Source organism: Phyllopteryx taeniolatus, chromosome 11, assembly GCF_024500385.1.
Source record: "Phyllopteryx taeniolatus isolate TA_2022b chromosome 11, UOR_Ptae_1.2, whole genome shotgun sequence".
In the NCBI taxonomy this organism is placed as follows: Eukaryota; Metazoa; Chordata; class Actinopteri; order Syngnathiformes; family Syngnathidae; genus Phyllopteryx; species Phyllopteryx taeniolatus.
The window spans coordinates 22,689,423-22,715,784 of NC_084512.1; the positions used below are offsets into that span (position 1 = coordinate 22,689,423).

General features: G+C 40.2%; 2 protein-coding genes across 5 annotated transcripts in view; one reads left to right on the top strand and one right to left on the bottom strand.

Annotated features, from left to right (window-relative positions):
- Nucleotides 1-16,759, top strand: part of LOC133485454 (E3 ubiquitin-protein ligase NEURL1-like) — a 30,005-nt gene extending 13,246 nt beyond the window's left edge. Inside the window, exons 6-9 of the mRNA XM_061789153.1 lie at nucleotides 6,384-7,055; nucleotides 9,682-9,804; nucleotides 11,930-12,055; nucleotides 12,441-16,759. Coding sequence (XP_061645137.1) covers nucleotides 6,384-7,055; nucleotides 9,682-9,804; nucleotides 11,930-12,055; nucleotides 12,441-12,667 — 1,148 coding nt within the window. The 3' untranslated portion in view covers nucleotides 12,668-16,759. The remainder of the gene's footprint in view (nucleotides 1-6,383; nucleotides 7,056-9,681; nucleotides 9,805-11,929; nucleotides 12,056-12,440) is intronic.
- A 3,211-nt stretch (nucleotides 16,760-19,970) lies between these two features.
- Nucleotides 19,971-26,362, bottom strand: part of LOC133485399 (SH3 and PX domain-containing protein 2A-like) — a 55,230-nt gene continuing 48,838 nt past the window's right edge. For all 4 annotated transcript variants that reach the window (XM_061788998.1, XM_061788997.1, XM_061788999.1 and 1 more), the window contains 4 exons: nucleotides 25,968-26,284; nucleotides 25,647-25,696; nucleotides 23,465-23,584; nucleotides 19,971-23,388 (listed from right to left, as the gene is read on the bottom strand). In XM_061788998.1, coding sequence (XP_061644982.1) covers nucleotides 21,475-23,388; nucleotides 23,465-23,584; nucleotides 25,647-25,696; nucleotides 25,968-26,284 — 2,401 coding nt within the window. In that variant the 3' untranslated portion in view covers nucleotides 19,971-21,474. The remainder of the gene's footprint in view (nucleotides 23,389-23,464; nucleotides 23,585-25,646; nucleotides 25,697-25,967; nucleotides 26,285-26,362) is intronic.

Genomic DNA, 26,362 nt, shown 5'->3' on the forward strand with positions numbered 1-26,362 from the left:
CTGCACAGGGAAGGTAGATGCTAATCACTTTCACATGACCACGGCCTTTTGTGTTTACTGACTTCTGACGTCATTCGGTCAACAACATGTGGCACTATCCCACAACGCAACTGGATGGAGCCTGGAATTTTGTCAATATGCAATCATTTCCATTCTAAAAGCTCATAACACATTTTCCCCAGTGCCTCTTCGCTCTCTTCCTTCGTAAGCCCCCTTCCCTTTTTAGGAAACACCCATCTGCTCCACCCTGCTCTGCTTTTTCATAACAGATGACATCACTCAACATCTCTTGGTGTTGTCCTGAATTGACCCCCTCCTCAGGCATGCATACTTAGCGCAAATCCCCGCATGGGCGCAGTTTAACGCAGACGGCCTCGTTGAGGTCTTCTCTAAACCGGCCCACCTCCCACTCTGTCCGTAAAGCTCCTAATCCCGCTGCACCGGGCCAAGGAACAGAGTGAACCGGGACAGGTTTGGTGCTTCTAAAACGTTCCAAAACATACATTGATATTAGAAATTTGAAATTGGCTCCGCTAGGCCCCAGCAATAAGTACAGCGTACCTGCACAAGCTAATTCCTGGGAAAATTCTGCATTTGGAATATATTTACCTTTCAAGATAAAATCTAAATAAGAGAAACTGTGATGCAGTGTAGTTCTACACAATAGTAAATGTATTGAAATGTTAATTAAAATATATTATTACCTCCAACAAGGATCCTATTTGTTTATTTGTATCCAAATACTAGCTACACTTTAAATGAACTTTTCAGAATATGTAGGTATTTTTCTGCGGATATTTTTGTATTCAATTCTGTTAAGTCACTCATAACTGAGGGCATATACTTGACTACCAATAATAAATCTATTCATAATATTGTCGTTGTTATTATTATTACTATGGAATTGTTTCAATTGTAAAATAAATAGCAATTTTTCTAGCAACATTCTTATTCAGTTTTGTTGGATCGTACACCACAAAAAGATATAATATTAATCAATAATAATAATAATCATTTACAATTTCAAATAGCTACTATAATTTGATGTTGATATTTTTGAAACCATCCAATGTATTCTATTTAACATGTTCAGATGCTCATAAACCTGTATGTTGTTCATTCTCGATGATCGTAGCTGTGCTTTATTTCGGAGGAGGGCTGGGCGGAATTAGTTTTCTCTGGCCATATACAGTGCTTGTGTTGGACAGCTTTCAGTTGTGTAGGTGTTTATTGTTGAGAAGAAAAAGTGCCACCACGCCAGCTCTTCACTTTGCCATGACGCAAGTTGCCGTTTGGCTTCCTGCTGGTCGGCGAAACGGGTTCTTCCAGTTTGTGGTTGGTTGTACTTAACGTTCATCTAGGGTGGAGCGTGTCTCCATTGTTTTTTTTTTAATATTTTCACCAGTTGGAAAGCTCAACGAAAGCGAGCGTTGAGCTCGTCTCCTAAGCTCAAAGATCACTTCATCATGTTCTTTGCGGCCGTGCACTTAATCACCTCTTTGTCTTCCCACATCTCCTTTAGCCAACCAATAGCTTCAGGCTTTTATTTAACATGTCAGCATAGAATAGAATTGACCATTATGTTTAGTACTTGATTATTTGAAGCCGGCCGACAATCGTTTAACCCGCCTTAGCTATTCTGAGGTGGCTTTTAAATGAATGGAAACCGCTCTTAAAGGCACAGCTGTTCCACTTTCACACTCCTAACCTTCTCATTCAACATGCTTTCAGTACATCAATGTACACTCACTCGATTGTTTTTGTAAGATGATACAAGAATTTTGCTTTTACAAATATAACCCAGCAGAATTTCTAATTGCAGACCTGTTTTGCAGGGGTACCTAATGAAGTGGACATTTTTTGTATGTCAACGCAGTCGAGCAGAACTGTCAATGTTCTCTTATCTTTGCATATCGAAGGGACTGTTTGTAAAAGTTTATAAACACCCTAAATACTCGATAACCCATCTAATGTTGCCATATAGAAAATGTGCTCGAAATGACCTCAATGTGTTCAAATTGGGTTTTGTAACCGGGGAAACCAAGGAGAAGTTGTACAATCTATATCAGTACATTTCCAATATATTTTGGATACATTTCTACTTATTTTTTGGTCAAATTCCACTACCTTTTTGGCAAATGTACGATACATTTCAGGTTAATTTTTAGTACATTTAAGATCAATTTATGGTATATTTATAATACTTTTGTAGTATTTATCGAATTAATTTATTGTCAATTTACAGTACATTTCTGGTAAATATCCAATACATTTTTGATTAAAAAATATATTCTGGTTTATTTTCGATCAATTTCCAGCACATTTCTGGCGAAGATATAAAAAAAGACATTTGCTGGTCAATTTCCATTACATTTCTGGAAGTATTTTTGTCAATTTCTTTTCCATTTCCAATACATGTTTTCGTATAAATTCTCATTAGTATTTTATGGTCAGTGTCCTGTAAATTGTAACATTAGTTGAGCGAATCTAGGTTTAATTTTATTGGAATTAACTGACGTCATTTAGACAAACTATCATATGTAAACATAAATGCTAACAACTTGTTTCAAACATATGCATACGAGCATTTTAATATTTAAATGACCACAAAAGACAATTTAGTGTTTTAATTTTATATATTATATATGTTTCACGTGATGTGAACGTGACAAGAAATGTGCCGTGAATTTTTTTGGGGGTGGATATTGTCTGACAGCTGCAGACTGAACAGGTGTATTTGGCTTGTTTGGTCGTCTGGACTCTTAATAGAAAGTCTGCATGGGTCAAATAAGAATGTTGCACCGTGCTAAGTGTGTGCGTGTCGCGATCGCACCACGCACGCCGCTGCGTTGGTGTTGAAGATGCAAACACGTGGTGAATAAAGTGTAAATGCCAAGCACTTTATATTTATTGTATTTGCTTTGCCTCTTTTGTGCTTTTGCGGGACTTTACAAGATGTAAAAATGCCAACCATAATGGCAAGTATTGAAGTTATCAGGCTTGCTGTTAAGATGATAAGAGTGCTAATAATAAGATGCCCGCGCTTGCTTGTGGACACTCTTTGCAGAGGAAGTAATTGAGTTCAAGCAGTTTTATCAGCGGCTGGCCGGAGATGTGCTGCCTCTGTCTGATAAAAGTGAGGAGGGGAAGGGGTATGCCCCCACTCCAATCAACTGACCGCCAGAGGTTGGTAGAGGAGCCAAAAATTGTATTTGAGAAAGAATAATGTCACTTTGGAATAATATGACTCAAGTCCAAGTCAAAGAGCAGTATTCGTTGAAAAATGCTCAAGTACTGAGTAACTTAAATAGCGCCTGAAAGTCAAATAGACCAAAAATATAAAATAGGAATCGACAAAAATGTAAAATAGGAATATACAATTGAACCTATCAAATTAAAACAATCTAAAAACATTTGAAATCACTAAAGCCAATTCAGCCACAATAAATGGTCTTATATTTTTTTCACGTGAACCAGCAGGCAGGGATAAATATTTATACTGTATAATCATATCTAATTGAATTATGTTGAACTTTCCTAGTTTGATTCAACCACATTCATCGGTAATGATGACATCAGTTTTACTAGTCAAAATTTGAGTTCTTCCACCTTCCATCTTTATCTTCTTATTTTCCATCTATCATCTCTCCCTGCTCCTTTTGAAAGCTCACAACCCTTTCCTACAGTGAGGCCTGATTGGGTCCAAATTCCAAGTGGAGTTATTGTAGGCTGAAATGTCAACATTTTTAGGCAGATGACAGCGCATGACTCGGTGGTGTTTTTCATCGTCTCTCCATACATTTTATATTCCTTTTATCCCCTACAGCCCATCTGTAAGGTAGATATTGATTTCCGCCACGTAAACAAGTTACTATGCCTGCCTGGCTCCGTTTGGTGAAGTGAAGTCAAACGTCACTAGTAGTGACGTCGAATTAGTGAAACTGAGTCATGTGACAAATTCGGTCGCACAAGCAATAATACATATCTGTATCTAAAGATACAAGTAGGTAGCGAACTGTAGCTCAATGCAATAATAAATATCTGTCGATTAGAAATACAAGTAGCTCGCGGACTGTAGCTCAATGTAACAAAGTCAAAGTAGTGTTTCTTCTTAACATAAATACCCAAGTAAAAGTAGGTTGTGTTAAAACTACTCTGACGAGAACATTGTATCCCGAAAGTTATTTCATTGTAATGGAGCTTCTGTAGAGCGTTACTAGTCGCCTCTGCTGGGAACCCAAGTGCCTCTGTCTCAAAGGGGAAACCCAAAATCAGACTGAGGCTGAGAGCTGCCAACACGCCGCTCATCTCTTGGCCTTAATATCCAATCACGCTAATTTTAGCAGGAGTTTGAGGAACTTGATCATTCATGCAAGCTTTTCCACGCAGCATGCCACCACGCGGCTTCACGGAAAGACATGCCCTCGCTTTTGAACGACGCTCTCATGCAGTTGGTCAGAATTAGAAGGGGAATGTCTGTTTGTGAGGACGGAACCTGTTCGGAAGCCTACCAATGCCCAGCGGTCGTTTGGGAAAAGAAAAAAAAAAGAAAAACTAAACAAACCTCGCACGCACAGAGGAACACGCTAACCCAGAAGTGAAGTCATGTTTGTTATGTGAACATAAAGACTGCTGGCGACACTTTTAAGAGCGGTTAAAGGACATCTGAAGGCTGAGCGTAAACTCCTCCATTTAAACATGGCCTCATTTTCATGGCCTCTTGTTGCTTTCAAAATGTCTGTAATTATTAAGTGGATATTATACCATAAATTACATAATATAATGCATGATTTACTATAATTTATGATATAATACAAAAATTATTATTTTTTATTTATAATGTAGAACGTGTCAAATTTTAACATTTAATATTTAAAAAAATATATTTTAATTGCATATGTTTGTTTTAATTTTAAATACTATTTTAGTTTTGCATATAAAACTCCAAATTCATGTATCGTAATAATAAAGTCGAATATAAAATTAAATTACATATTTCTATTATAATGTTTAATAAATATATTTTATTTAGTATTTATTTTAATTGAAAAGAAAAATATAAATTGAATGGATTAAACTTAATTTTTTTTTTTTTTTTTTTTTTTTTTTTTTTTTTTTTTAAGTATTTCATTTTATTTCATTTACAATGCTAATTTACACTGGGGACAAATGCATTTGTGGCATATGGGCTGTGAAAATGGAAGATCATAAAATGGCCTCGCAGCGCCAATCCATCGACAACCCTTAAGACTCCACACTGGAGACAGAGTGGGAGGCTCTTTCACTGACTTTGTGCACATCGTCTTTTCTCATGCGCGTTACATAAACCCTTTATGACTCTTTTTTTTTTTTTTTTTTTTCTTTTGTGTTGTTACGTAGCTGCTGACCCGTAGCTACAGAGTATGCACTAAAACGAATCCGCTTCTTTGTACGTGTAGTTTAAGTTCAAACTGCACGACATCAAACAAAGAGATGTTTCATATTTTTATTTTTTTTATTTTTTTTTATTTTTTTACTGTGAGAGGAGCAAAATATATAATGCATAATAGCTAGCTCTCAGAGTATCTTAAATTGCTAAAATAAAACACAATTAAAAAAAAAAATCACTCTTGCATATCCAAAGCTTGTTTGTACAATAGGACATGTTCTTGACAAACCATGTTGCGAAGGCCTGCTACAGCCAGCACTGGTGAAATTGCTGAACTTCTAGAGCAGGCGTTTGTGCAACACCAGGGAAAGTCTATCCAGAGGTCTGCACTGGACTCAGCATGAACAAAAGCTCAATTCAGAGAGCGAAAAAGCTTTCCACGTACCGATTTCAGGTTGTTAAGCATCATATAGTCTTCCGCTTGAAGCCTTCGAACAACTTGAAGTCGATATGGGTGAAGCTTTGTCACTCTTAATCGAGCTTTTGTTAGTACCGCGTTCCAGGTTTGCCCTCCTGATTGACTTTTGCTGTGGTGGCGCAAATGCCTGCTGTAGGAGTTTGGTGTTTTGACAAGTGGTGGTAGTAGCAGGCCTTTTCCGCTGCTCGCTTAGTAAGGAACTGTTTCAAGACATTTGCCATGAATAGTGTAAATTAATTTGTACTCTGCATTGGAGCAGTGTGATGGCCATCAAGCTTTGCACACTGGTGTTGAACTGCAGTTGGGGATACCTGAAAGGAAATTGAAAGTGGAAGTGTATTGTGAATTTCCTGTCTTTAAGTTCCCTATTAAATGCCAGCTGTCGATTTTGTAAATTCCTGGTTATTCCCAGAAATTCCCAATAATTCCCATACATTCCTATGGAAAGTTTATAACTTTGAAACTGAATTTTTTTCACCCCCGATGGAAACACAATAGTAATGTATTGCACGTCAATGTACTTGTGTCCCTCCACAGACAGTGAGACACTACCAACGGATGTGTCAAAAGTCAGCTCTACCCGAGTGATGTACCAGAGAGAAAAGACACGTAAACGGCAACATTTGATGCCCAAGTTTGAGCTGTACGAAGAGGACCAGGATGATGACAACCACGACGAGCAACAGTGGACTGGCCACATTCCCCAAAACACTCAAAACTTGCGGCTGTGCTCAGTGCTCCCCAAGTACCAGGACGACGAGCTGTGCGTTCACTTTAGGCACGGCGAGCACGTGCACGTGACGGATCCTCACACGGTGGTGACGCTGAAGCATGAGGGCCCGGACAAGACGCTGATCTTCACCAATCGGCCTTTGGAGTACTCCGAGAGCATCTTCGTGATGGTGCAGACCGCCGGGCCGGGTTCGATGGCTTACGGTGTGACAGCCTGCGACCCGTCCACGCTGCAGTCCCAAGACCTGCCGAGCGACCTCACGTGGCTGCTGCACCGCATGGAGTTCTGGGCCCTGGGGCAGCTGTCTGCGCCACTGTCGGACGAAGAGATCCTGGGCTTCGAGGTGAACGCTGACGGCGAAGTCATCATGAGCAGCAATGGCGTCAACCTCGGGGTGCAGCTGTGCGTGGACAACACCAGACCTCTGTGGATGTTCTTCGCTCCTCAAAAAAACATCACGCAACTCAAGATTTTTGGTATGTTCAATTCATTTTCATTTAATCCATGCATTTTCTGGAACGCTTGAGTTGAAAAGGGATTTACTTGGGAAGTTTACTAAACCCCAAAAATTTAAAGCAAGCATACATTGTATGTGACAGCACAAATCAAAACAGTACTCTGATTAATATTGCGTTTGTGGAATAAGAATTAAGCTGAATAATTCATCGTGTTGGCCTAAATCATTATCAACTGCAGATCGGAAGTGACGTCAAAACACAAAAATACCACTCTATCATTTTAATAAACACATACAGGAATGACAGAGGTTGTTGTTCTTCACAGAGGATAAAGAATATATACCTGTGAATATTGTTATATTGTCTCAGCTCCTCACTCGACTTCTCAGTATGGCAGTACTTTTAGTCGTTCTTCACAAAGGATAAAAAATATATGCCTGTGTATATTGTTATATTGTCTGCCCGTTGCTTAAAAGCTAACAACACAACCACATAAATGTTGTTTGTTAGCCCATGTGCCTTTGGAGTTCCCCACTGTATGTTAGCATTAAGCTAGCGGAGGCTATGTAGTGGTTTTAAACACACAATGTGTAATTCTCTTTGTTTTATGCTTAGTTTGACAGTCGCCTTCAGCTGAGAGTGGCAATAAACAGCCTTGGAATAATATTTTCGAATTGTATCTGCCAAACTGCCACTTGTTGTGGACTTTTGTCACCTGCCACCATCCAGCGCTCATATCTAAAGTTTGCACTCGCAAATCAGAGCAAAAAAAATGACGGCTTGTATCTCGACAAATTTGGAAATCAGGTGATTAGTATCTCAAGGCACCACTGGACAGTATTGATGCTGTAAATAGACTATTGCAGAGTGCTTTACAGTTATTGTTTTTCACTGAAAACCCTTCATCCACATCACAATAGTGTCAAGGCAAAATAATTTTGAGTTTTTTTCTTGTTTTAGTCATTCATCAGCGCTTAGGAGGTAATTCCTGCCAGGCTTGGGCTCCCCTGCTGCCACCAGTGTTATTTACCAGGAGGGGGGGGGTAGCTCATAATAGCTCCTTACGATGCCCACCATATGCATTATTAAATGTAATTGCACTGCGCTTGGAGATGCCTGACGTCCACCCACTGAGCGTCCCCTCGGCGGGACGTCATCATCTCCGCTTCCTCCGTCCTCGCTCGCCGCCTCCGCTCTTCAGGCTCACATCCTGTGAGACGTTTTCGCACTCCAGCTATGGGAAGGAGGGAGGGAGGGTGGGCGTTTAGGGTGGTGGGACGCATCTCCACTCGCGCACACGCTGCGGGCCTGGCAACGGCCGGTTGCCGTGGGAACGTGTCGCCACCGAGGCGAGTGACGGTTATGTCATGGCTGGGTGTCGTGGAGCCCGTCGAACGGAACAGATGGGACACTGATGCTTGCACGCGCTTCTTCTCGCCGTCTTCTCAAGATTGGATTAGTTTTATGCAAAATATTCTACAATTCTTGACTGTGAACAGGATCCCCCTGCTATATCGTGGTTTACGTAATGCAGATTTTTTTGGGGTGGAAAAAATTGCAGAAACCTGTGGTTTATCAATAGCTTTTACTTTAAAATGTACCCCGGATATTAATTTTCCATTTGTGAATTCACTTTTTTGCTGATTTTTTTTTTTTCTTATTTTATTTTTTTTTTAACCTACCCGCTGTTATTTGCTGAAAATCTAATCTATTTGACATTTTAGTGCAAAAACCATGTCTAATATACAATGATTGCTTTGGTGCCATTCTGTGGCATCATGTTACCAAGAAACTATGCTAACACCATGTGGCACCATGTCACTATGCTAAAGTGAAGGGAGGAGTTTAATTCAGTCGGGCCATAACCTTGTCTAATAGAAAAAAAAGTCCTTTACTTCCATCTTTAATTGACAACTCTAAATTGCCCGTAGGTGTGAATGTGAGTGTGAATGGTTGTTTGTTTAAATGTGCCCTGGGATTGGCTGGCAACCAGTTCAGGGTGTGCCCCGCCTCCTGCCCGATGATAGCTGGGATAGGCTCCAGCACGCCCGCGACCCTAGTGAGGAGAAGCGGCTCAGAAAATGGATGGATGGATACTTCCATCTTTTGGGAATTCTGAACCTTTTTGGGGAGATGTCAGTTGCTCACAGATTTTCACTTTTCTAGGAGTACGCAAAAGAATCACTGCCTAGCTACAGTTCAATTGTATTTAACTTTGATGTTCAATACATTTGCATTTCATCTTTAAGTGGTGTTTGTTTTTAAACATTTATTTAGGTAAAAATGTTATTGAACTTATGTGCAATATGTTTTCATGGAATCACTGTTTAAAGTAAGTTTTTTTTAAGTTTTCCTATATTAGAAGGTATGGTTATTGTTCAAACTGAATTTTGTTACAGTGGCTTTCCATACAAATTCATGAATAAAACCTCCGACTCGTTTTTGATCAACACTTTTGCCTACTACGCTACTGCATTCTAATGTTGGTCATGATGGTGGCACTTGGAGAGCAAAGAATATTTTTAGGTGGTGCCTGGTATAAACACTTTGACAACCACTACTACAAAAGATGGGTGGCTGTTTGCGATGTTTGTTGTGCATGTCCTTGCTCTGTTGTGATCCACATACTGTTGTGTATTGTCAGGCTTGTCTTCACACTCAGATGTCCAAGGCCCGCCGGGATCACCCTTGTCCCCATCCAGCACGCCCACAGAGCCCAACATTACCTCCGACAGACTCCTCAACCCTAGGCAGCCTTCCTTCACAGGTTTGTCCTTCTGTCTCATCCATCTTCTCTAGCGCTTGTCCTCATGAGTGTGTCCCAGCTGAGTTCAGACTTCAGGTGGGAGGTAGGATAAATCCTGGATCAGTCTCCAGCCATTCACAGGGCACATACAGACACTAACATTCATGTCTAAGGACAATTTAGAGTCTTCACTGAACCTAAAATGCATGTTGGTTTTTTTTTGGGAATATGGGAGGAAACCCCAAGGAAGTCACAGAAGCAAGCACAGAACCTGAGAACTGTAAGACGTGTTGACTACGACTGTCAATACTAATCGAATAACAACCCTATACACCCCCGACCCCCCCACCACCACTATTACTAAAAAACAAACCCCCATAGACATTATAAATGTATTTATTTATGTATTTATTACTACTAACATTAATTTTATTCTCATTTATGAGGGGACTTAAATCCTCAAACTTTATCTTGGTACTGAGTGTATGGTATAAATTTGGTGTACAGAATTTGAGACAGCAAGCTGCTGAATGCTAAAGCAATCACGATGAGCATTAGCACGCTAGCGATTAGCATTTTAGGTCAAGAAACGCTAACTACCATTCAGATGACTCATACTTATCATGTTATATGTACATTACACATCTAACAGTGTCACTTACAGATGCTCCTTTATCGTATTTGGCAAAGTTTATCATTGGCCCAAAGCTGCGTGCGTCTGCAGCAAATGTCCGTGTGAAACATGGGTTCTGGCAGTGCAAACATATTTACGGGCAGAACGGTCCCGGCGGAGCTTCGAGGAAGTCATTTTGTGTCGGCCTATTTTTTAAATCGACTTGGCCGAGGTGTTCCATCCCCCCCAGCCCTCGTATTAACTACTAGCCTCAACATGCTGCCCTCATTTAGATTCCAGTTTTGGAAAATTGTCCAAATCTGTTCCAGGACCATTATTCCATATTTTGTATCAGTTTGTCCCCTAGGACATAAAAGAAATCAAATAAAAATAATCTTTTACAGGGTCGAACTGTAGGAAACCTGAAAACAAAACATTTACTATCAACTATAAAAACAATGTTCCCAAGCAAATGAGGATTATTAATCCTGTTTCTTTGTGAACAGCTGTTTTGCATTTGTTGCATCTGTTTTACAGCCAAAATTTTCCCCAAAATCTGTTGAATTCTGTTTTTTTTTTGTGGTTTTTTTGAAAGTTTTTTTTTACTACTTTAAACAATTAAAAATCTCAAACTTTCCATCCTATCACCTTGGCTCCAATCCACGAGTGTTTCCAGGATGGGGTCCTCGGTTCCGTTCCTACGGTGGCGAAGTAACTTGAAGTCGGAACGCATTGTAGTCTTATCTCTTTCCTACGTTAAAACAGTCATAAATATATATATGAAAAACACTTCTAGGTGACAAATATGACACAATCAAATGGAAAAACTGCATGTATGTATGAGCCTGCATTCTTATGACGACGTATTCTTAAACCGCTGCGCAAAATAGTTCCTTGCGTGCCGTTCGAAACCTCGTCTGTCGATACCATCTTAAACCGAGAACTCTCGTATTGTATAACTTTTAGAAATGTTGCTGCATGCTTTGAATATGGGGTACAACCTGTAGTCACCTTTTGAGATAGTAGCCCAGTTTTCGATGTGACCGTCTTGCACGAACCTGATCCACGACATGGACTTGTTTGCACATAAGGTCAAATATTTACCGAGCTAATAGCAAGCATCGGTGTGATGTTGAGCTGGAGCACAATAGACGAATATAGAAATAATAAATAAATAATAGACGATGAAGCAAGTAGTAAACATGAGGCCTCATTGTCCGCTACGTATGTTCATAAGAAAAAATGTTTGCCAGGTTCATAAGAAATCTACTCGCCATCGTTTCCTCCTAATTACCTTCTTGGCCTGATGACCATATATGGACATAAGCATATAGTAAAGACAAAAATGGAAATGCCTTAGGTGAATGGAGTGCTGAAAAAAGAATGTTGCTATTTGTGTTTATGTTCATGACTACTTCCTGGTTCACTAAGAATGACGTAAGACAGGAGGAATGACATCCAAACCTTTGCAATGGGCTATTTCTCATCGTTGTTGACTTTGTTGTGATCCAAATGTCTGCTCTATATTGTCAGGCTCGGCTCTTCCGTCAGAGAACTTAGGCCGGTTGCTCCCGAGTTCACCCACATCTACTCCCACGAAGCCCCACACCATTCCGTCTTACAAAATGCACCTCCGCTTCAGCGCTCCTTCCCTCTCAGGTTTGTCCAACACCTCAAATAGATTCTCCTCGATGTGTCTTTCATATTTAGATGCAAAGTTTGGGAAATTGTTGTCCAAACTGATGGACATCTGTTAAACCGGAACGAAACCCTAGATGTCGAAACTTCCAGTTATATTGTAAATGTGCATATCTTCTTGATCTGATGTTGTTTACTTACTTACTTACAAAGTATTTATTCTAAAAGCAAAAAGGTTTAAAACCCCGCATCGGGGGCTGCCATTTTTATGTCATTATGTGTGCAAAATTCGCGATGCCCAAAAGGCGGAAGTGACGTCACAGTGAATGTAGCTACGAGCTAGCGCGTTCCTGTACATCTAACGATTGTTGCTAGATGAACGGCCTGTTGTCTTCTTGGCATTCAGATGCAGAGCAGAACGCTCCCCCGTCCAGCCCGCACTCTCCCAGCTACCCGCAAGTCACCGACGACTGCGCCATTTGCTGCGACGACGCGGCCGACACGGCGCTGTACGACTGCGGACACCTGTGTCTGTGCTACAGGTGCGCCCTCAAGCTCAAGCAGGATCAGGCAACCTGTCCCATCTGCAGGAAGCCCATCCGAGACGTCATCAAAACTTACCGCAGTTCGTAGGGCAACGATCGTTTTTCAGTGGAACATTTCGTCTCGCCATTGGATTGTCAAGATCAACTCAGGTTTTGTTCGATTAGTAAAGTTCTATACTACTTTTTGTGTTTGTGTGCGGGGCCCAATCAGTTTTTGGAACCCTTCCGTTTGGCAGTTTGGTACCTGGTTCTTTATTGAGGATTTAGTCGACTTCTTAATAAAAACCACCATCACGTCAAAATTATAGAAACCATCAATACGATGCAAAAAGCAAATATAACAGCACACAACTGTGCCGTGTACATCTTCTGGAGCTGTTCAGAAACAATATTTATCTAATAACATGATGAAAAAAAAAAAAAAAAAAAAAAATGTGATCAAATATACTCACCAAAGATTTTGATGATTAAATCTATTGAAGGGTGCTGCTAGCTCTAGATGTATTTTGCTAGCGGAAGTTGGCGGTAAGTGGTTTTGCTCTGACTAACCAATCAGAGGAAGGAAAAATGCTGATGTGATTGAGGGCCAGCCCTGTGAGAACTCATTTGCAATCTGATTGAAACAGTCCCATTGCTATTGTCGTAGAAGTTAGATCGGCCAAAGCTTCTGATTCTGAAGGCCCTGGGCAGATTAGATCAACATGGCAACACACGGAGGCTGCAATCTGATTGGACAAAACAAAAACGAAAAAATCGACATCCACATAGATCGACTGGAAGCAGCGCAGTCAAGAGGAAGGCTACAAAATTGTGAGAATAGACTGTTGGTTATAAATGAATACAATTTCATGGAACAGAAATTGTAAATGTAGGTCAGTGCTTCTGATAGTGTTTAGGCCAGTGGAGAAGGACTGACCGCCCGCCACTGCCATTTGGCTAGCACTTAAAGGGTGGAGCTTAATAGCCATGTGCCATGAAGGAACACAAACCTTCAGATGTCCTCCATTGTTCGTTGTTTACAGTGTCGCGTTGGTATGGAATGGACGTCACGTTAATTGTGTACCATTAGCCAACCGAGCCAAACTTGGCAGAAAAACATCCGATACGAGATCAGATGAGGTCATGGGTGAAGTAGCGAAGACTTTTTTTAGCACTATAAAAACAATTTTATGTATCGGTTTTCAGGGATTTTGGTTTTAGGTAAAAGCAAAACTACACCACTTTCAAAAAGTTTGGGATATTGCGCTTTCAGGTAAAATTTCAGGATAGAAACAGATACAGAGAGACTGGAAGATTCACAGAAAGGCTTACAAGTGGACGTCCTTGGAAATTTTCATGGATCAAACACCGGTTGTGAATTTTGCCAAAGGTCAAATTAAGTTCACCTGTAAAGGCTGTAGTGCATTTTAGGTTTATCCTGTAATTTCAGCTAAAAGCCTAATATTACTACATTTTTGGGGTTCGTCTATATGTAATCAATGCTGGTGGAAGTAGCTGTTTTTTAAGGGGTGTATACACTATTGCCTGTGGCAGTTGTCCAGTACTGTAGGATTTTTTTTTTGTCTTCATTTTATATCCAATCCCAGAGAAAGTCCTCTTGACAAGTTAGTCTAAGGATTAACACGTACAGTATACCAATGTGCTGTCGCGATAAGCAGCAGTACAACTGGGTTAGCGGATAACTCATTTGGGGAAATAAAATTTGCATTCATTGTGGCATCGCGAAAGAGAATCGGATCACATTGAAAAGGAAAAAAAACAAAAGCAATATCGGGGGGGGGGGGGTAAAATCTGAATGGTTTGATGGAACTTTGGACTGTAAAAATAATTAAATTGGAATAGTGTGAAAATAAAGTCCTAATATTATGAGAAAAATAAGGTAATGTTGCTTTTAAAATAAAAAAAAAAAGATTTCTTGTAATTTTTGCAACTAAACATAAAATATTTTTTTTCTGTTTTTCTCATGTAGTTTTTTCATCGCATTGTTTAAAATGTATTCAGTATATTTCAACTTTTTCTGTTGTAATTTTTTCCCAGTAATATTTATTAATACCTTATGGTAAGGTAATACTTAGAATTTTATTATTGTTTTAATTCTAATAATATGACCATAGTTATATTTGAAACATTATTTGCCGTTTTAGTTTCGAATTTCTTTTCTAATATTTATTTTCATAAAATACCTTTTCCTTTAATATTACATCTTTATTGTCATTACAGGAACTTTTTTTTGTAATGTTCCAACTTTATTGGCATAAAATATTGACTTTTTTGTTTCATCACTTGTTTTCTTGTCATATTAGTTTCTCTCAAAAGATTTTTCCTTGTCATATTCCAACTTTATTCTCATAAAATGCTGACTTTTTTCTCGCAACATTGCCACTTTGTTTTCATAAAATTATTGTTTTTCTTGTAACAGTAGGACTTTATCCTTACTAAACTAAAAATGTCCTTTCCCCCCCCCCCCCTCTCGGAAAATGTTTACATTCATTAATAATTTGTTATACTTCTGAGATTACTTTTCTTTTCAATGTGGCCGTAACTCCTTGCACCAAATCATTGTGTCGTTTAAGCCCAACTATGAATTTTGTGCAACATTTTTTGCCACTTTTTTAATTTTAAAATAGTTTTTTTTCATTTAAGAAAACATTTGAATGCTAGGACGACATATGCCGCTGCTACGATAATAAGCAGCGAAAAGGCTGTCGAGGGTCAAATGCGGTGTGAAGTACGCGGCTACCTGCTTTGTGTGCTCTTGAGATGCTACGAGAGCGAGCCAACGAGCTGTTGTGGGCTCAAGGAGGATGCAAATGAGCCAGGAAGTGGACGAAGGTCACCTTGCTGCGTTTAAAAACAAGCTTTAAAGCATGTACGATTTTATGTAATTTGATAACAAAACAAACAAAAAAAACAAAAACACAAAAAAAACTGTCTGGCTCTGGCTTTTGTAAAGTAGCTTTCCAATAATGGCAAGTGGATTTTTTTCTTCATCATCGGGATGAGGAGGCGGGCAGACACAACAAGTGACAGGCATCGCGGCTATTGAATCTCTTGGGGTACGTTCAATGACAACCTTGTGTTTCTGAAGAGAATATTTGAGCCACTGAGAACTGGAGTGGGCTAACTCAATTACATTTTTTCAAGTTTTATGGCACGTCCGCGACCCGAGTGAGGATAAGCGGTTTGGAGAATGGATGGATGAATGGCACTAAACGTTTAGTGCGACAGTGGTCCAATTCCCTACATTAGTCAAGTCTATAATTCAAATACGTTAAAATTGAGCTGCTGAGAGCTAGGGGGGGGGGGGTGTTGTATTCGTATCGTTATTGTCACTTACTGTGCCTTTTTTAAAAACCGTAATAAGCCCTTCAAATGTCTCATCGCTATTTTTATTGAATTCCTTTGTGCGCACAGAAGCATACAGTACATAGGAGTCCATTAATGAAGTCAAGCATTTGTTCAGTTTCAACCACTCACTGCACTGCCAAACTGGAATTATACTGTGCAGATTTATTTTGTCCTAATCCAATAAATACATCAAAATAATACAAAATATGAAGTATAAGATGTATCCTAGTATGAGGTGTATTTATTTTTGTTAATGCTTCTATGAAGAATTCTTATCTGTATGTATTGCCACAAAACTGTCCCTAAAAGTATTGTTTATAGCGTATTGTAGTTTAGTTGCTTAAGAAATTATGACACTATTGGGAAATTGTACTGAAAATGATACATGCTAGGTTAGCTCCAAGCTAAGCTAAGATAGCTGGGTTTTTTTGGGTAAATGTTTGGGGAAATTAGTGAAATTGTTACCATGTAAAATGTAAATGCTGATAAATTAAATATGAAGGAAAAAAAACGACAACAAAATGTGATTTAGCTTAGCCACTTCGCTAAGTTAGCTTAGTTTAAAATCAGTGAAATGATAACAGCTCGCATTGTTGTTGTTGTTTTTTTATGTGACCAAATTTTTACTGTTAAAATTCAACTTGTAAAATATATGAAAAGTGAATTTGTGTTTTTATGATGCTTGCTATTATTTGTTTGTATTTTGGATTTTTTTCATTAGGTCATTCACATCAGGGGCTGTGTCTTCTATGCGAGGAAAGTCTTTCTTTTTCAAATAAGCCAATGATGCCAATTAATTTTATTTGTTCAATAAAGTTTACATCCAAAAGCATATGGTGTTTTTTTGTTTGTTATTGAATTGTGTTTAACTTATATTACAACCCTGTTCTTTTAATTATACAACCTTAGTCTCCTACAATTAGGTCTTTTTTTTATGTTGCAAACCTTTTTTTCCCCAAGTAAAATTACAACTTTATTGTTGTTTTTACTTCATCTTAAAATTATATTTTATTTTAGTATAAAACTATTCTGGTGAAATTACAACTTAATTCTGGTAGTTTTTTTGTTTGTTTTGTTTTGGGTTTTTTGCTACTTTGTTCATGCTTTTTTCTTATTACTTTATTACCTAATTCAATATTTGTCTTGAACTATTCTCAACTTTTCTGGTGAAATTACATTCTTTGTTTTTTTTTTTTACTTTATTCTCTTTTTAGCTGTTTTCTTTATCATTTTAAAATGTGATGTTTTTATCTTAATATAAACTTTCTCCTAAAATGTGAACTTTATTCTTGTAATTATTTTTTTTCTTTGGTAATTTTTCTTTTGATAATTGTTTTTTCCCGAAACAAAAATATTACAAGGTCTTTTTCATTAATGTTATGACTTTATTGTCTTACGATTAGGCCTTGTTTTAATATTATAAACCGGTTTTGTAGTAAAATTATAAATTCTATGCTGTAGTTTTGTTTTAGATATTTATCATTTTAATATTATAAACATATCTGGTAAAATTACAACTTAAGTCTTGTAAATGTTGTTATGTCTTTAATTCTTAACTTTTACTGTGTTTTGCTCTATTCATTTCTTTTACTTTACTATCCTAAAATTTTATGATTTTCTTATATTACACACCTTTTCTAAGATATTTATTTTTACTTAATTCTCTTTTTTTTTTTAACTTTAAAGGCATATTTTATTCCAAAAACCATTATCAACTCCAAATATTACAAGCTTGTTCTCTTAATTAGGTGACTTTATTGTCTAACAATTGTTATTTTTTTCCCCTTTTAATTTCATAAAACTGTCATCTGGATAAATTACAACTGTTGCTTTTTAAATACACATTATTCTCTTAAAATTTTTTATTTTTTTGTTACTGTTTTTTTGTTAGTTGTTTTATTTTTTATTTTATTTATTTTTTAACTTTTTTCTAGTCTTGACTTTATTCTAGTATTTATGGTCCTTTAAAGGTTACCTGTTTTTTTAAACTACAACCTGATTTTTCTTAAATTTTATGACTTTTTTTTTCTCGTAACATGACCATTTTATTTCTTGTCACATTTTAACCTTGTGAAAATGTGACTTTCTTACTTTTTCAATAAGGTCCATTTCCTGTTTTACGATTGTCACCTATATGTCCTCTTAGTCATCACTCAAAAAGAAAAAAAAAAGACTTTTCTCTTTCCCCTGAAAATGACAGTTTTGGGGTGTCAACTCTTTAAGTTCCCTTGTACCAAACCCAATCGAGTATGTTGAAAAAAGGAGAGCAATAAGGGAACACAATAACGAACATACTGTACTGTATCTGCGCCGCATTAAACCTAATCGCTCAGTATGAGTACTTGTGTAACGCCCATTTACGTCTATACGATGTGACTAACTGGGGGGCTTTAAGTAAACAGCCGTAAGTCACAGAGGGACTGTTTATAGACTTGTGCTATGTAGCGCAGGCCTTGCTTTGTTACTTACGACCCCGCGGCCGCACGAATGTGGCGACATGAAACAGGCGGCCGAGTGTTCCCAGAGGTTGACAGAAACACATGCGTGCATGCGTGTGTCTCAAAGTGACAATACAGCTACAGCGCTTTCACACACACCTTTACATACTAACTTTCCATGCGGACTCTTCTGTGAACTTGACTTGTTGGCTTTCTTGGCTTTCTAATGGCTTTTGAGTGTTTACTTAGGTGGCACAATCTCTTTATGACACACAATTTATGTTACCGTTGATATTTCACAAAGACACACATCGTGTATCGATTTGGAATCCTACATTGCCGTCAGACAAGAGATAGAAGCTGCTGTTTGTTGAAGCTTTAAGCTTTCACCTCACTAATATTGGACGCACTGACAAGTAATTATATTCAAAGTTCAACTTTCAGTAAGAAAATGGCAAGTACCTGCTCTCACTGCAATGCATTTTAATCATTGTGGGGGGGTGGGGGGGGGGGGTCATTTAGTGACGCTCGTCTGGTCAGATGCTGAACTCTGCTGCCCTCCAGTGGACACAAAGTGAAGTAGGTGGGGAAAAGAATATCCCACTGTTAATTTTCAAACTTTTTAATATTTGCGAGAAATTATTTAAGGATGCAAATGCATTTTAAAAAAATACATTAAAATGGCATTTTAATTACTTTTTTCGTAAATGTAATTAAAAATTTGTTGAATGAAAATGTAAATTACTTAAACATCTTAATTACAATGGTAAATTACATTTGTAGTTAGGTTTTGATTCTATTAAAAATGAAAATACTAATCTCATCATTTTGTTTATAATACAATTGAAATTTCAAGCGCATATATTTTGGATTCAATTAAAAATGAACATTTTTAATCAATCCAATAAATGAAATACAATTGTGAACATTTTTACAAGAATTGTTATTAAACTTTGTAATGACTTCATGATTATATCTTTTCTCTCTCTGTTTTCTGCCTCTTCCGCTTCAACAACTTCATAGGTTTATGTATACTTGTATTTTTGGTTAGCTTATTGAGTTAGATGAGAGGGGCAAAGTATGCACAGTATTCTGCATGTACTACAACGGCCAAAGTGGGACTTGACATCTGTTTACATTAAAGTTGAATAAAATGCGTACCTTAATAAATGTTTGTGAAGAAACAGTTTAATTAATTTAATAAATTCAACACAACTGAAACTGTACTGAACAAATTTATTGTACTTGAAAAAAAATTGTAAGACTGCAACATTATGCACAATTTGATTTTTAATTTAATTCAGTGATTGTCACGTACCGCACTTTACGTCTGACATTCAGGTATTTTCTCTGAAATGTCTGATTACTGGGACAAAGAAAAAGGGTTTTATGGGCATAAATAATCCATCCATCGATCCGTTTTCTGTGGCGCTTTTCCTTCTTCGGGTCACGGGTGAGCTGGAGCCTGTCCCGGCTGACTTTGGACGAAAGGAGGGGTACATCCTGGACTGGTTGTAGAGACAAACAACTATAGCACTCATCTGTCCAGCACATATGAACACTATATAATGAGTCAATGTCACGCATGCAAAACAAGAAACGAAGAACAGTTGAAAAAGTGCATTTATTTTCATTTTCAGGCACTTGAGTTACTGCTGCTTGTCACACCGAAAACAGAAAAACAAAAGTGAGCATCCGAGTTAAGACTAGAAGTACAAATGTCAAATTTACTGCCCAGCAGAAATTATTATTTTTTTTTTTTCAACGTCAGTATGGAGTTGGGAGCAGATGTGTGAAGTGGCTGTGAACAATTCTGTCAATCGTAATGGGACGAAAAGATTGAATAAATACAGTTCCGGATGGGAGATAGGGAAGGGCCTCTGTTTGCCTGGTAAACCACCGAGGGATTCATTTATTATTAAAAGCCATCGTTAAAGTTAGAGATGCTCACAAAAGGACAATTACAGTAAATGCGTAAAATATCAGACATAATGGTGACGAACAGTACAACAAAATAAGGCTAGAAAAACATGCAAATAAGACAGCACCAAGTTGTGACTAACGCTTAGCAGCAAAAAGAAAAAAAAATGTTACGTTTGAACAGCTCAAGGCTTTGTCACTATAATGAAATCAAACATGCAGTAAGCTTTAAATGCTTAGAAACTTCTACAAAAATGATTACAGTAATCCCTCGCATATTTGTGGTTCACTCATTCACTTATTTTCTTCACTTCTTTCCCTGTGGAACCTCGCCCCCAGCTATTCACGTTTTTTTGTGCGCTTTCTCAAATGCTTTGAGATTCGACAAGATGGCGCCAAAGCCCTGTTTGATAGGAAAGTAGTACATTTGGCGTCAAGGAACTATGTTGAGGTGATATATCTCGACAAAGAGACGAGCTTTGTGTGTTGGGGAGGAGCTAAGTTTAGCCTGGGTCGTTAGCGGAAGTTACGGAGAGTTTCCGCTGAGAGCTGTAAAACACCAAGACAAGCGCATTCACGCAGGAGCTGCTGTCGACCACAGCTCACACCCAGAAAATCACTCACAGGCTCGTCGACATTCGAAGTCAACCCACCAGGCCCCGCCTCTTAAAGAACCATTCATGTGCACAGACACAATACGTACAGTATTTTCTATGACTTTTATGCTTGCAAACTTTGTGTGTCGAAATGCATTTTCAATGTGTTCAAAAAGTGTTTTAATGTTTAAATGTGTTTTAATAAGTTTGAATGTTTTATAAAACGTGTGGAAGGGGTAAAACTAACGACATAATGTATGGTCTCTATATCATGGACTTTCACCTATTGCGGGTGGGTCTGGAACGTATTCCCCATGATAATCGAGGGTACACTTATTATACGCAATTGCGTATACTACTAGCGTTTTTTTGCTGTTCGCGATCCCTATCCCTATCCCCCACGAATAGCGAGGGACTACTGTACGTCCGATAGGGTGGACACCAAAGAAGTATCAAGTTCCGCTTTTAGGTTGTTCTTTGGCTTTGCTCCTCTTGCTCCGTCGTGAACTTCCTGGGGTTCTTGTACAAAATCAAAGTGTCCGTGTGAGTAGTCTTTCCAACACGCGTTCAGAGTTCTGCCAGCTCCGAACGCGCTAAGGCTTCCTCTCGAGGTAATTGGAAGGAACCCACCCTTTTCTGGGCTTGCCACTGTCCAGCACCTTGCAGTACCACCAACCATTGGGGTTCCTCTCAAGAACCTCCAGACTGGTCCCTTCAGGGAACCCCATGGTCTCCTCGTCGCCATGGTAGTCGGCAATGGAGACGTAGACCTCTCTGAGGTTGTTGTGGATGATGTGGGGCTTGGGCCTCACGGTAGACACAGGGAGGGCATTCCTCTGCGGCCCGCCACCCAGGAACTCCGGGCTGCCGGTGCCGGATGCGTTCCGGCTGGGCAGGGCGATGTTGTTGGGCGCCAGGCTACGGGACACGGTGCCGAATGAGGCATTGCGACGCACCGTGGGGCTGACGCGAGGGTGGTTGCCGGAGTTGAGGGACTCGTTTCTCCTGAGGGAACCGATGGGGCTCGGATTATCCCTGATGGGGGCTGAGATGAACACTGACTGGGGTCTGACAACCTGCTGCTGCTTGCCACTGTTTTGTTTGCGTGACCCAAACAAGCCGGTGGGCTTGGAGAGACCACCGGGTGGTTTGGAAGGGATAGGCGGCGTGACCTTCTTCAGGTTCTGATTGAGGTTGTTCATGGCCTGCACCCTCTGTTCGTTCTTCTCCAGACTGTTGGACTTGCTGAGGCTCCCGGGTTTGGAGGGCGTTCCATCGGATTCTGAGCCAGCCGCGTCGTCCTGCTGCCGCACCGGCTCCAGGAAATACGTTGGGGCCCAGCCCTCGGAGTCATCCCAGCGGATGTACCACCAACCGCTCTCCTGCTTCTCCAGGACAAGCACCTCCACGCCAGCAGGGAAGCTCAGCTCTGACTCTTGGACTTTCTCGTAAGGGTCGGTGGTGCGATAGAGGACGCAGCCTTCCGCGTCCGAGTCCCCGCGACTGCCTTTGGAGTAGATAGAGGAGAACTCGGAGGATGTGCTCTGAGACGAGAAGGAGTCTTCGGAGGAGACGACGGAGGCGGTTTCGGAGTCCTCGCCTTTGCTTTTGCTGCCGTTCTTGAGCTGCCCCGTGGGCCGCAGCTGTCTTCTCAACGTGCTGATGTCCATCTTGTCACCGCTGGATGCCTTAGCCAGCTGCGGTTTAGGCCTCACCACTGGCTTGGGTTTGGATGAGGACTTGGCGTTGGGGGATGCTTTGCTTTCCTCCTGCTCTTTCTTGGGTCTGGACATATCCGGGGTCGACTCATTGGAGGCTGATTTAGAGCCGGACCCGTCCTCGCTTTTGGCTGACATTTGGCTTCCGTTCAAGGTGATCTTAAGCTTGTTGGCCGCAGATCTCCATCCTCCTGATTTTGGGTTGGCAGTCTTGCCAGTTTCGGATACAACGCTGGCCTTGGAGGAACTGGAGTCACGGCTGCACTGCCTCTCCGGGGTCTCTTTGAAGGGTCGGAAGCCGTCGTTCTCGTAGATGCACTCCTCCTCCGCCTCTTGGCCGTCTTCGAATGTCTCGCACATTCTAAAGGAGGCGCTGTGGAGCGATGACGCCGGGGACGGTTTGGAGGACTGCTGGGATCCCTTCTCAGAGGACGTGTCCTCATTTTTCACATCCACCAAAGAAGCTTCGCCTCTCAGGAACTCAAACTCAGACTCCAGATCAAGGTCGCCAATGGCCGGCACATCGTATTCCGGCTCTTCATAGACGGGCCTCCCGGGAGACACGGGAGACTCCGGAGCCTCGCACCCGGGGCTGCTGGGCGGCGCCGTCTCCACAGAGTCCTGCTTCTTGACAGGCGGAGCCGGAGGAGGCACTTTGGGGCGGCACAGCGTGCTCGTTCTACGATTGAGGTTGGGCTTTTTGCGTTTGTCGATGTAGGAACACGGAGCCCAGCCCTCCCGCTCTCCAATCTGGACATACCACCAGCCTCCAGAATTCTTCTCAATCACCTAGAAGGTCACATGTGACAAACATTAAGTCACTGAAGCTAATCAATGTGGAAGTCATAGATTGTGTGATTGTTACCTCCGCTTTTTGGCCTCCATTGAAACTGATCCCATCAGATATACAAGACTGGAACTCTGCAATGGTGTAATACTCAGCTTCAACTGTAGGGGGCTCAGGTGGCGAGGGCAAAGGAAATCCCTGGGGATAAATGGTTTGTCAGATACCGATCGTCATTCATTGGATAATAGCATAACAATAAGGCACAGGTACACATGCTTAATATATCCAGCTCCATTGCAAAAGCTGTATCAAAATGAACTAAACAAAAACACTGCGAGAATCTTCTAATAATTTGCCCCTTTTAATGTAGCTATCTATCCATTTTCTGTAGCACATCACATATGCTGTTTTTATTTGATCTTATACAGTGCTTGTGCTCATTATGGTCATGGGTGAACAAGAATTTATCCAGGCTGACTTTAGGTGAAAGAGGCGGGGTACACACATCATGAACCCGTCGCTAGCCAATCACAGGGCACGTGTAGATAAACAGCTATGCTATTAATGTTTGTTAAATACAGTACCTATATATTTGATAGTCATTAATTGGATTATGGCATAACAATAAGGCACATGTACACATGCATAATACAACCCCAATTCCAATCAAGTTGGGACGTTGTGTTAAACATAAATAAAAACAGAATACAATGATTTTCAAATGATGTTCAACCTATATTTAATTGAATACACTACAAAGACAATATATTGAATGTTCGAACTGATAAACTTGATTGTTTTTAGCAAATAATCACGAACTTGGAATTTTATTGCTGCAACGCGTTCCAAAAAAGCTGGGACAGGGTCATGTTGACCACTGTGTTACATCACCTTTTCTTTGAACAACATTCAATAAGCGTTTGGGAACTGAGGACACTAATTGTTGAAGCTTTGGAGGTGGAATTCGTTCCCATTTTCTTGCTCGATGTACAGCTTCAGCTATTCAAGAGTCCGGGGTCTCCGTTGTCATATTTTACACTTCATAATGCGCCACACATTTTCAATTTCCAGACCTGTCGTCTGGACTGCAGGCAGGCCAGTCTAGTACCCGCACTCTTTTACTACGAAGCCACGCTGTTGCAACACGTGCAGAATGTGGTTTGGCTTTGTCTTGCTGAAATAAGCAGGGGCGTAAGTTACCCATGCCATTGGCACTAACACAGCCCCATACCATCACAGATGCTGGCTTTTGAACTTTGCGTCCATAACAGTCCGGATGGTTCTTTTCCTCTTTGGGCCGCAGGACACGACGTCCACAATTTCCAAAAACAATTTGAAATGTGGACTCGTCGGACCACAGGACACTTTTCCACTTTGCATCAGTCCTTTTTAGATGAGCTCGAGCCCAGAGAAGCCGACGGCGTTTCTGGGTGTTGTTGCTAAATGGCTTTTGCTTTGCATAGTAGAGTTTCAAGTTGCACTTACGGATGTAGCACCGAACTGTATTTACTGACATTGGTTTTCTGAAGTGTTCCTGAGTCCTGGTGGTGATATGCTTTCCACATTGATGTCGGTTTTTGATGCAGTGCCGCCTGAGGGCTCGAATGTTTGTTTCTGGCCTCGCCGCTTACATGCAGTGATTTCTCCAGATTCTCTGAACCTTTTGATGATATTATGGACCGTAGATGATGAAATCCCTCAATTTCTTGCAATTGTAAGTTGAGGAACATTCTCCTTCAACTGTTCGACTATTTTCTCACGCACTTGTTCACAAAGAGGTGAACCTCGCCCCATCTTTGCTTGTGAATGACTGAGCGATTCAGGGAAGCTCCTTTTCTACCCAATCATGGCACCCACCTGTTCCCAATGAGCCTGTTCACCTGTGGGATGTTCCAAACAGGTGTTTGATGAGCATTCCTCAACTTTCTCCGTCTTTTTTGCCACCTGTCCCAGCTTTTTTGGAACGTGTTGCAGCCATAAAATTCTAAGTCAATGATTATTTGCTAAAAACAATCAAGTTTATCAGTTTGCCCATTAAATATCTTGTCTTTGCTGTGTATTCAATTAAATATTAATATATAATTTGCAGATAATATGAGAAACATGTCTCAGTCTTTATCCAAATGTTAATGTAATACCTCTCTGACTCTGTCAAGCACAACTGAGCATACAGAATCTTTGATCTGGCTCTTGTATTGGAGCTCATAATTAAGCTCTGACATGTTTATGTATTAATATGTTACATAAAAAGCACTCCCACCAAGGTTGCATCTCTTCGAGGAGGAGGTTTTTGCCTGAGAACTGGGGAACCTGTCAAGGAGAGGAGAGAAATTAAACAACCACAAAGAAACAACCACAAAGCTCAAGATGCGCTATTATGCTAATAATGCTAATGCTAATAATAATTCCAGGAGTACCAATGTAACGCCACTAGATGACAGTATTGCTCTGCAAACACAATCCCTGTTTGCAAGCTTGTTATGCATCAGGCGTCCTCAAAAGGTGAGTAGTTTTACTTTATTTTGCCTATAATTTGTTATTGTTCAATTTTATTGATCATATCTTAATGACTGTGACTAACCAATTTCCACCCGGTGAGGCGCAATGCGGGCCACGGCCGGCGAAGCCGGCTCCGTACTGCCTTTGCCGTCCTGAGGTGTACTAACAGGGCACAAGACTGGCGAGCTGATCTCCTTGCGGGCGACTTGCGGGCTCTCCGAGACTTCATCGCCGCCTACGTCCTTCTCGCCGGGGGCTTTCTTGTTGATCAGGTTGCTGATCTCCATGATGTTTCCGATGATCTCCACCGGGCCGGTCACCGTCTTTTTTCTTGGGGAGAGGTCCTCCTTCATTTTCTTTAGATAAGAAGCTGGAGCCCAGCCCTCCTTATCCTGGTACCTGTGAGTAAATAACACACAAGCAGAATTCCATAAAACAAGTTCCTATGAACTTGTCATTTAATGCACGTGAAGTGAG